Here is an 11458-nt window from a genome sequence, read left to right as displayed (position 1 = left end):
CTCTCTTCCAAAACCGGGGGATTCCGACAGAACAGGGGACCAGTTACTTGACAACGAAGTACAGCAGCTTTTCCCTCGCAAGCCACAGGATTTTGGACATGTGGTGGCTGGAAGTTACATCTGTGAGTTACTGCTCCTGGATGGAATGTTTCATGGTGTTGCCCAGGAAGTGTCAGGGCATCAGCTCAGCCTCCAGGCAGAAGCAGGCTCTTCTTGCCAAGAATGCTTTTAGTTCCACTTCCACCCCCAGAGCGAGCACGACGGCAGATCAAGGTGGAGGGACTGCTGCTGCCAGAGCAAAGATGGGCTCCTGGGGCCCAGGACAGTCTGACACAGGAAGGCAACCCCTTGCTAGCACGTTCATTAACAAGGAGGTGGCCCATGTCTGGCAGAACTGAATGAGGGGAGTCATGGTTTTTCATAGGAATTAAGTGATAAATACTCTAAACTTACAGACTGTGTTTGAAGAAAGTGCAGAAGCTGACTGAGACTTAGCAATAAGCGCCTGAAGCAGTGGGAGCCCTGAAGGGAGAAAATGATGTCCCAGAACAGACAACAGTGGTGTATAAACACTGGAAGGGTATCCAGAGACTATCTCCATGAGGTTCATGCTGAAAAAGATGATCACCAGCGTGCAGATTAGTAAGCTAAGACAGATGTTCAGAACCTATTAATATTCAGATGCAGAAACATCAGTAGAGCCAATGGTATTCCATGCCCACCCTGTAGTATGTGTTCAGTCTTAGAAAAATTATTGGTTCTTTTCATAAAGTCCTAAGCTAGAGAACAGTTCTTTATCTACACAGACATTATTTAAAAAACCTAATGTCCATATTGAACAAAAAAATGCCATTTAAACTGAAAATTTAATTCTATCACATATGGTCTGTGTTACTTGTGTTCATACGGTAGTTTGTGAAAGTACCCTCCCAAATTGTAGTACATATAATTGAAAGAGAGTGGGAATGAAGGTAATACCTAGACTAGTGGTTAGACTACTCAGCAATTCATTACCTTCCCTTTTTTGTTCCGACTCAAGACACATACCACCAAAGATAAACGCCAAATGCATAAACAGTTCTTTCAGTGTTATTGCTTTAACATACATAGTTTAATTATCAGTTGAGCAAATTATTAACAAGCTACAGTGACATGAGTTGAAATAAATATTGTTTCAAATAATACTGCATAATTTTGAAACAAACCCAGTGTTACATGCGTGAAAAAATTGAGAACACAATGAAAAAAAAATGATTCAGTTAAGCACAAAAGACATGCAGAATCCCAAACAAGGAATATCTGACCTTCTATGTCAATGTTGTGAGGGTATTAAAGAGCTTTATCTATTCCTGGATAAATAATTCATTTTTATTGATTGGTGAAATTGACTTTAAGGATAAATAATGACCAGAAAGCTCTACAAGTGCTTTTGTCAAAGTTTATCTATGGCCAAACCATAAACCTACTTTGAATTGGCAGTTACTATAGTGGGTGCTTAACTCAGCCCTATTCTGCCTTCTGCACAGCAGGGTGAGGTGTAGAAGAAAGGTACTGATAGTTTGAAACACCTCAAATGCCACTAAAGTTCTCAAGATATTGTTACAATAAACATGACTATTATCAACTGCTTGCTTTTATTTAATCTCAGACTGTCAGCTTAAATCTGCCTTCATCCTGATTTACAATGTGCGTGTTACCTTCGGAAATGTCACTAAGTTTAAAATGTCAAAGTTGTTGCCTGTAAAAGTACATAAGGTAAAGTTAAGTGAATTTTTTTTTTTTTTTGGCCAAGTCAGTATGGAACTAAAACATAATCAAAATGGAAAGCAGGAGCATCTGGAAATCTTTCACTGGAAGTTTTAATTCATATTTAATCATCCAAAAACTTGCTCAAGAAAATTTTGTTTTAAAGTCCCAACTATTAGGTACTAAATTGGGCATGACATATGTCTACTTCTGTTTTCAGGGAGTTGTTAGTCATGGATATCAAAGAAAAATTATTATGCTGTCATTCAGGTCCAATGAAATTTTCTTTGGAGGAATTTTACCACACAAGGACAATTTTCAAAATCAGTCAGAAGCACAGCTTAACCCTGCAAGACAGTTGCTGAAATTCTCATATTTATATCTCGTTGTATACCAGCACATAAAAATAGAGAGTTATAATGCCATAAGATTCAGCAAGCAATGGAATACTATTTCTACAGTATTTTCAAAATTAATTTTATGTTTAAAGCTTAAGGAAGAAGAAAAGTTCTGTGTAACTGAGAGTGTGAACTAACCTCTCAGACTTGCCCCTTTGCTTTATGAATAAACATTCCAATCCAGATTTGATGTTAGAAGCCCAGACTTGTCAGTCTTAGCTAGACTAGCACTGAATATCACAGAGAGGTTCAGATAATTCGTAAAGATGGGAAACTGATGGACATGTTGAGGGCTGGCCTGGGACTACGTAATACATGGTTGTCTGAATAGAAAAAGTTATCTGCTGGCTTTGAACTATTGATATAATTATTGAAAGGGGGCTTTAAGATGTTTAGAGATGCTACATATCTTTAAGACCAAATACCCAGAACAAAAAATAAGCATTCTTCTTGAAAATGCAAAGGAAAGGAAACTTTAGAACTAAAAAATACCTCATTTGGAATGAAAACACAGGACGTAAGTAGAATTAGTATTCTGCTAATACCATTTAAGTGGCTGTCGTATATATCCTACATTGAAGAGATTTTTAGAGATGGTTGTTAGAAATCTGAGCCTCTTTCAGAAAGAGTTTCCCTCCAGGCTTCCTTTTATGATAGTTGGGAGCAGGCACCGTCATGACTGCCAGGTACCCAAAATTGAAGACCCCAAATAAATATATTCCCAGTTTAAGGAAACATTTCTGTCTCCACTTTAAGAAAGATCAGAAAGTCATTTAACTACCCCAGGCCTGAGATAGGGAGGTCTATCCAGCAACATGGGCAAGAGGGAGAGTCTAGACTTCAGTTGTCTCTAGGAAGAAGGACCATGTAAAGTTTAAAGGACTAAACTTGCTTACAGTCAGACACATACTGTATACATTGTTACCTCTATAGAGAAGGAAACATACATTTCCTCTGGTTCAGTCAGTGTGGAATACAAAGAAACTTTAGCTTATTTCAATAATCCTTGGCCCATCCTCCCTGGGATATATAACTTTAAACACACATTAGCAGTAAAGAAGGAAAGAAATGGTGTCAACAAATTGTTTTCACCAGTCAGTGCTAAAGATGGATTTTAAACAGGCATCTCCATGGAAGATTTCACCTCTGTGGAAGTGAAAGTAATTTGGTAAGTGTTTTCATCTGATTTCAGATCATGTAGATGAAATATTCACTCCTCATATATCTGATATTTTTATTCAATTATTAGAGGTTATAACATTCAGCTAATTACTTATGTACCTGCTTTTTATTTGCTTTCAGTGATGTAGGTATGGATTTATATACCATATATATTTAAGTTTTGATCCTTTTGCTCTTATATAGGAAGCCAGCCAGCATTTGAAATGTGCATCTCATTTTCAACTAAAAAATCCAATCCCATTTTCCAGGAAATCTGGATGGTGCGGTGGCTAAAAGTTCAGACCCTAGAGTACAACCAGATTTTAAGGCCAGTGAGTTTTTGAGCAAGATCCGTATCCTTAGTGTCTTTTCTAAGGAATAGAGCTGATAATGTTTATCCCATAGGGTTATTGAAAAAATTAAATAAGGTAATAGCATTCAACACAGAGTCTGCCCATAAGGGCAAGAATCACTGTTTGTTTTGTTATCTGGTATATCCTAAGAACCTAGAGCAGTGCCTGGAACATCAAAGTTGCTCAACAAATATTTGTTGAATATATAATATCCCGATTAACTCTGATACTGGGAAGAATTTCACCCATCAACATGCTAAAAAACTGGCTTAATTTCTGTTTCTCATCTTGCAAACAGTATCACTAAATGATCCTCAAAAGTTATATAGTTTGTTCTCTGCCCTGACATGACTTCACCCAAACTGCCAAAGACAAGTGCCCTATCCTATCCTTAAAATCTTCCTCAGGAGAAGGCTGCCTAATCTTCATAGAACTCAAAACTCTTCCTCTCTCTGGTACAAAAGTTACCTGCTTCTGCAACTACCTTTCTTATTCCCTCCTCTACCTCTGTCACTTTCTTACCCACTTTCTTTTAGAACTGCTCTGTATTCACTGCTTTTTTTCCCCTCCAACTTGTTAAATTCATTTTGAAGGTTATTCCTTGGGTTTTGTTCTCCTAAACTAGTGGGGACTGTTGGATTCCAGAAGCCAGCCTGCAGCCATGAGACATCTCGTCCCAGGATCTACATAAAGGCCAGCCCTACAAACCATCGATTGATTGTCTGTAGGTGGGATTCTGGTAAGGTTGGGTTCCATTTGGAAGCGGTTCTCTCAATTAGTATTATCTTCTTTTGAAGTGTTCAGGAATAAGTCCTATCTATCTTGGGGAAGAAAATTCACATGTAAAATGATTAATATAGGAAATTATTCTTTCTTTTGCTTTAATAGAAAATGTTTCTTGTTCATGTAAATTAGTTAAAATGGCAAAAAAAATGCATTAAAAATTTTAATCCTTCTCTCAGATGTCTAGGATAGTGTTAAAACCTTGATTACAACATCTTTAGTTGCATACACCTGGTTTTAGCAACATCCACATTTTTCTATCCTGAAAGACCCAAAGAACCAAAATGAAAACTTTAAACTACTTTGTGTGTAGACTCTTCTGTCATTAGGCCTGGCTTGTTTATTTGGCAGGAATATGCAAAATATTTACTAATATTAAAGATATTATAATGATAGGGAAAGAGAGTTATGACAAAAAAATGCTATAGGGTTTTTGTCCGATTAAGTGTTGTTTTCTGGTATGTGATATATAAATGAAAATGATAAACAAATATAAATTTTTCAGGTTGCAGACATTTTTCTAGTTGACTTAAAGAGAATTATTAAAATAATATGGAAGTTACAGTCTTTTAACTGGATGCCCCTAAATTTTCTGATGAAGTCAAACAGAAGTATTTCTGACTTTCCAAAAAGAAAAAATGGCTGTTTGATACCTAAATATGCAATAAGCAGACTGTCTTAACAAAAGACAGGCTGACAAAAGAAAGTACAGACTTTACTCAACTTGATATTCTGGCGCTTGCTTTGCTAACCTAGAGAATTACTTACAATGAAGGTGAAACAGGCTGGCAGCTCTGCAGTGAGTTCACTAGAGAAAGGTAAATATCGCCAGGAAAAGTCTCGATCTCACTCTACTCATTCTGCCACTATACAGAAATATGTATCGATGGGAACCACAGTCCCTAGCATGGAAGTGTCCATTTGACAGCAAAAAAGATAAGAATGTTTTCTGGAATAGAAAAGAAAAGAAAAAAATAATGGCATTGGGAATTAAAATTAATAATTTTAACTAGAATGCTACAGACTGTATTAATCAATTGATGTGTGGGATGGTCTCCTAAGGGGATGAGAGATGAGCGAGAGAGATTTTGGTGCATGGACTAAGAGGAAAGGACATTATTTGGGGGTAATTGATTGGGATGAGCAGGCCTGCTGCATCATTCTGGTAGCAAACTGTCAGCAGGTTATAGGAAGATACGGAGCTCAGGGATGGTGAGATGAAAAGACCACCCTGAATGTGAAGGTGTAGGAAGTCACTGGAAATACTTTCTCTGTTGTCAGACATTAGTCTTTTCAGTCACTCATTAAATTTGAGGAGCACTAATTATTAGGTTTGAGGCCCACATTGGGCACTTAACTGTGTGTTCACAATTTTAAATATCTTGCTTTACTGTGACTTGAAAACTGACCTCTCTGAAGATGTTAAGTCTGCAAGGATGTCAGCCTGACAAAGTGGGCCTTTCTGTAGAGTTGTGGAGGTACTTACTCCTCATACAGAAGGAATTTTATGGGGAACGTATACTAATACTGATAAATTCAGAGATTTGCAAAGACCAGAGGGCAATTTTAAGAATATTGTATTTTCTAATACATTCACAGTTTTTGTTCATGTCATAAGACAAGCAGAAAGGGAATAATTAACAAATTTCCTTAGAAGTTTAGTGTTCGAATTTTTTTCCAGACTCATTCATTTAGTCCATTAGAAAGAAGGAAATATTTTAAGCCATTAATTTCCACTTGTGATAAGTAAAAGGGAAAGATTTATATTTATCACCTTTCCTATTTAATGAAAACCTTCCAGTTTTTCTAACTAAAAAACCTTGAGTGGATTATGATTTGACAGATATTTTCTAACTTCTCATTCTGATTTCAGGCTAATGTTTGCCAGTGATGCTGGTGGGTAACCAGGATGGAACGGTCCTTCAAAGGTGACAGAAACCCTCTCCTCCCTCTCAAAGATTTTTTTCCTTCATAAATTAACATAACTCAATTTCACTAAAAGAAAAAGGTGAGTTTTGATTAGCAAGATAAAGCAAAAGTATCATTAGAAGAAGCACCGATCTCTGTGATGCAATTTCAAAAGATGCATAGATGGGCCACCAAGCAATCACTCTCATTAAGAAATTTCTGTCATTCCCCTGCAGAAGAAGGGCTTAGTTATAAATATATACACCACCTTCATACTTACTGATTAGATTCATTTAACTATGTTTTATAATGTGAGGATTTGTTAATATATTTGCTGCTAATTTTTCTTCTAAGTATTATACTATTAGCGGGTTTGAATTGAATTAAATGCTGAAATGCTGCCCACTGCAGGAATTGAGTCAGGTGGACAGATGTCCTTCTCAGCTCTGTGCATCTTGTTCTTATTGCACCTTTGATTATTGCACCAGACTTTACTCCTGGGACATTCTCCAAGTTAATTTTTTTTTTATTAAGTTTTGCTTAATTATAGTTTTTTGCTTTGATCTAAGCTGGAAATCCCTCTACTTTGAAGAGGAGGACTTGTTCACATCTCATTTTTAAAGAGTCATTTTCTTAAGATAGATACAGAGGTTATTTGATAAGTGTATAATTTCAAATTAGTTATGTTCTTTTGGCATCCAGTGCTGCATTCTAAACTCTAACCTGTGGAAAGCTGATGTAGAATTAAACAGACATTAGATTTTGTAAATGAGACTCTTATGGTTCTTGAGCATGTGGCTTTAGGAACTAAGATATACTAGTAGTTTGGTAATTTTTTAAAAAAATTATTTTCTCAACTAAATTATAAATTCACACTTCTACCTGAGAAAAGGAAGTGTCATAGATGTAACTCTTGTAATGTCTACTCTTAGAACAGAAAATGATGGTAGCATGTCAACAAAAGAAATTCCCTGTTTTGCCTCAGTTAGCTAGCTAGTTCTGGACAATATAATTATCTGGATTCTCTAATTCCTTTCTGCACTGTCTTTTCTTTTAGGGAGTGGACTCTGTCCAGAATAATATTGATCGTGGGCCAGTGCACACCGCAAGGCAGGCAGGAGCTTATTGCTTTCACTCTTAGAAAGCGTATGTATCAATACTTAGCCCAGGTAACCTAGCGTTTCGGAAGAACAATATAACATATTACAATGAAAAGTTTACATTTTCCCCATAATTTATTAACATATTGACCGATTAAATCCCTTTCCCATACCATTTCGTTCAAGATACCACACACATCATGCTCTCAACCTATATGCCTTCTTATGTTTCACACATTCTTTTACCCAAACTGGCTCTCCAAACGTCAACTGATGTTGCATGTCTAAACTTTACCTAGTCAAACTAAGATGACATGGTTGTTGAAACAATTCATTGATGGAAATGTTTTACAAAGTGAAGTCACGATTTTGGTATAATTTTGATAAAGTAGAATAGGAAATTCATGTTTAAAATCCTGTGAATGGGAACTCTATGCATGAGAAAAGGTAAAACTGAAACTTAACTCCTCCAGAGACAGACAGAGAGAAAGAAGTAGAAAGAGAAAAGCAATGCACTAGACTCTGAAACTGTTATAAAGTCCATTATGAACTCAGTTCGGGACGAGCACAATGACTGCAGTTATAAAATGACCTCAGTGACTTTTATTTTAAAAAATGTTATTAAAATCACTCCAGCTTCTTTGCCACTAACTCTACTTCAGAGTTCAGTGGTACAATTCACACACATTTTTTGAGTTATATTTTACTCAATGACAAAATGTTTTTCCAACTGGCCTTTTCCTTTTAATTACACTTGCAAGGTGATACAAATGGAGTCATGCAGAACTCCTTGCATTTCTGTTATCAATCCTAACTCGCTTGGGGATAGAGTTAAATGCCCACTTCCCCAATGGATGATTGATAACTCTTCCGCCATATATGTAGTATTCTGGTGGGCCTTTTTAACTCCAAAACTCAACGTGCAGAACTGCTGAACACAGTGGAGTCCTGAAATGCACATTTGTGGCATGAAAACTCATTGTAAACTTTATGATGTTAATAAATTGTTTCATAAATAATTAAGGTGGACCTTGAAAATCCAGAAAGTAACTTGATTGCTCAAGCTTGGTTAGTTTCTGATGGATATTAGCCCAATCAGTTGACAGTTGTCACAAATATCTAGAGATTGAATTTTTTTTTTTTTCCTGTAGAAGGAATCACACATGTCTGTCAGGTTACATCAGATAAAGGAAGTATGGAGATTAAATGGGAAAGTATTTTATGAAATCTTTTGTTTCCATTGAAAACCAAGTCAAGAGCTCATATCACTATTTTAACTCAAAATGAAAAGGGTGAGTATACTTAAGCTGTTACAGATGAACAGGACTCATTTGAGTCTCCTGTGTTCATTTAGTAATGAATATAAGATATTCTCTGTGATGGGAAAGGCTGAATGACACCTGAAGATTTCATTCATTCAACAAGCATCTGTTGATTACTTATTAGGTGCTGGCCATACAGAAATGACAATGGCATGATCCCAAATATATGTTGCTCATGTTGGTTAGGCTTTCAATGTTTTACATTATTTGTGGGTTAAATTCTAAGTTAGTGAACTTACAGAACTAATCAAGTGTAAAAATAAAGCAGTGTGTTTAGCCAGGACTTTGTAATATAAACACTAGAGTAGAAGAGTGGTTTCAGTAGATATGTCTTCCTCTAAATTCACTCATCACTTGCACTGGGTGTATTTTTTTCTTTGCTGAGCCTCGTCTGACAGCTGCATATGTTTCCTCTGGTTTCTCTCTTTTAATCAAGGGTTTTTTTGCAGGAGCCTTCATTCTCCACATAACAACTGGGTGCCGGGGCCCAGCAGGACTCTGAATTCGGATGATCTTGGTTGAGGCAATGTAAGACATTTTCACTGTTTGCACTACAGCATTCATTAAATTTTTGGCTGCTTGGATCAGGGAGGTGACACTGTCCAACTGTAGGAAAAAAACAAAAAACAAACTATTATTCAGAGAATGTAATCAGGAATTTAAAGAGATTTAATGTTACAGAAAATGAAATGTGCCACTTTGTTTTTATCCCAGACACGAATGAGTTATTCCTCATTTTATATACCTAAGTAAATTATCACATCAATCTATATTTAATCATTTATCTAGTCATCTGATGCATAAGTAGATCCATATTCTATTTTCTAAGATGATAGCTTAGATTTTTTTTCTTGGTTTTCAGTGAAATCAATTCTGTACCTTCTATATCATATCATAAGAACCAGATGGTCACTGCTTTCTTTGTAATGGATCTCCATACTTCCAGGGTTAATGTTCACCCCTTTTATAAGAAATGACTGTCTACAGTAAAAGCTATATCATATATAAGTAACTTAATAAAACAACAACTGAAAAATCTTCTCAGGGAATTCGTAGTCTACGATAAATATCATACACACATATGCATATACACATGCATGTATACCACTCATTTTCGTGAATATTTCCCAAACAATTCCACCTACAAGAGTCTCTTTTTTAAAAACACGTAATTCTTACACCTATCAGGCAGTGTGTTAAAACAGATCTTTTCAGTCAAAGTTGGTTAAATTCCAGATCTGCCATTTAGTAACATAAACAAATCATTTAACTATTTTCATCCTAGTTTCCTCAGATATAAAATAGGAAAAGAGTACTTATTGAAGGTAAATAACACGTGTAAAGAGCCTAGTAGACTGCCACATAGTTGTTATTAAATATTTCCTTTGTTTCTTATGAAGGCTGACAAAATTGCTTAATTATAAAGATATACCAATGAAATTACTAAAAGACACCTTTTCCCACATAATTCTATTTTGTAATTGTTGTTACGTTTTCTGGGTTGTTCACTAAAACCATCTCAGGGCAAAATGAGGTGATATTCCTAGAATCTTGCAAAATACTTCAGAGCTAAGCCCAGTTGGTTCATTTTTATATAACTAATGCCTCTTCCATTATTTTAGTTTGGCAGATTGTCATCCACAGCCAACTCATACGGGAAGATGCGCTTCCACTGTCACCTGGCTGTGGTGTGTGCTGTCAGGTTGAGGCTCAGACACTGCCTCTGTAGTTACTGAAATCCATCAGCAGCTGACTGGCGTGAGTACTCCACCTTTGCAGTTCGAGGAGTCTCATCTCACACACAGAATAAATGAGCGAAGGAAAGTAGTAAGCTCAGGTTATGTGCCTGGGGCAGTGGTCTAGCTGGCTCCTTCCTCGGTGGAAAATTTAATTAGCTCCATTATATGCCAACCCTGAAATCCTTGAAAAGGTAACACCAAAAAATATGTAATTTGAAAGGCAGTAATACTTGAAAACTACACATCTTTGAGTCTTTTTACTTATTGAAGCCAGAAATGTAAAATCTTTGTGTCAGGAATGACAAATTTTTTTTACAAACATTAAACAGGATTTCATGAAGCACTCACATGTATTTCAGAGAACACTTAGAACTTCTGAATCTGTACACAACTTAAAAAAAAAAAGACAGACTTTGAATAGAATAACACACTTTGTTATTAATGTTACTCTGTGGACAAACTGCACGCTAAAGTCTGCTGTTTAATAATTAGCAATTTTCATTAAAGACCTCCTAGAGCTAGTTAGATTCTGAAAGTAGTTTCCAATCTCACTGTAGTAAGAAGAAAGTTTTTCTAAATGATGAATTAACCTGAATAGTATTGAGGATCCTTGGTAATCTTCTCTTTCAAACATGAAACTATTTGGTGTATTCTGAGGGCTCTGTGCTGCCATTAAATCTTCTGGAGAAGAAGGTCCTAGTGACCTGCTGTCATTCAGGATTTCACCAGGGCCTCTGGCCTTCCCACCCTAAAACTTACATTCTCTTCTCCTTTTGACTCTGTAATCTTGTCATGTATAGATTGTATTTATTTCATTTGCTTTTGAAGCAAATGAACCCACCCATACAAGTGGGTTTTATACATAAACCTATAGTCTTGAAAGGTTGTTTAAGTTAAATTCATGACTTAAACTGTAGAAATTGACTTGTCTTCTTTCCTCACTGAATC

At 36.1% G+C, this 11458-nt stretch overlaps 1 protein-coding gene across 4 annotated transcripts in view; it reads right to left on the bottom strand.

The window, feature by feature from the left end:
• Nucleotides 1-1067: 1067 nt before the first annotated feature.
• CTNNA3 (catenin alpha 3) overlaps nt 1068-11458 on the bottom strand; it is a 1725675-nt gene continuing 1715284 nt past the window's right edge. For all 4 annotated transcript variants that reach the window (XM_082424660.1, XM_082424659.1, XM_082424661.1 and 1 more), the window contains one exon: nt 1068-9377. In XM_082424660.1, the coding sequence (XP_082280786.1) occupies nt 9090-9377 (288 nt within the window). In that variant the 3' untranslated portion in view covers nt 1068-9089. The remainder of the gene's footprint in view (nt 9378-11458) is intronic.

Source organism: Balaenoptera physalus, assembly GCF_965194825.1.
Source record: "Balaenoptera physalus genome assembly, chromosome: 14".
NCBI lineage: Eukaryota > Metazoa > Chordata > Mammalia > Artiodactyla > Balaenopteridae > Balaenoptera > Balaenoptera physalus.
Note: the sequence above shows the minus strand (reverse complement) of the source record. Positions and strands in the feature narration are given on the sequence as shown.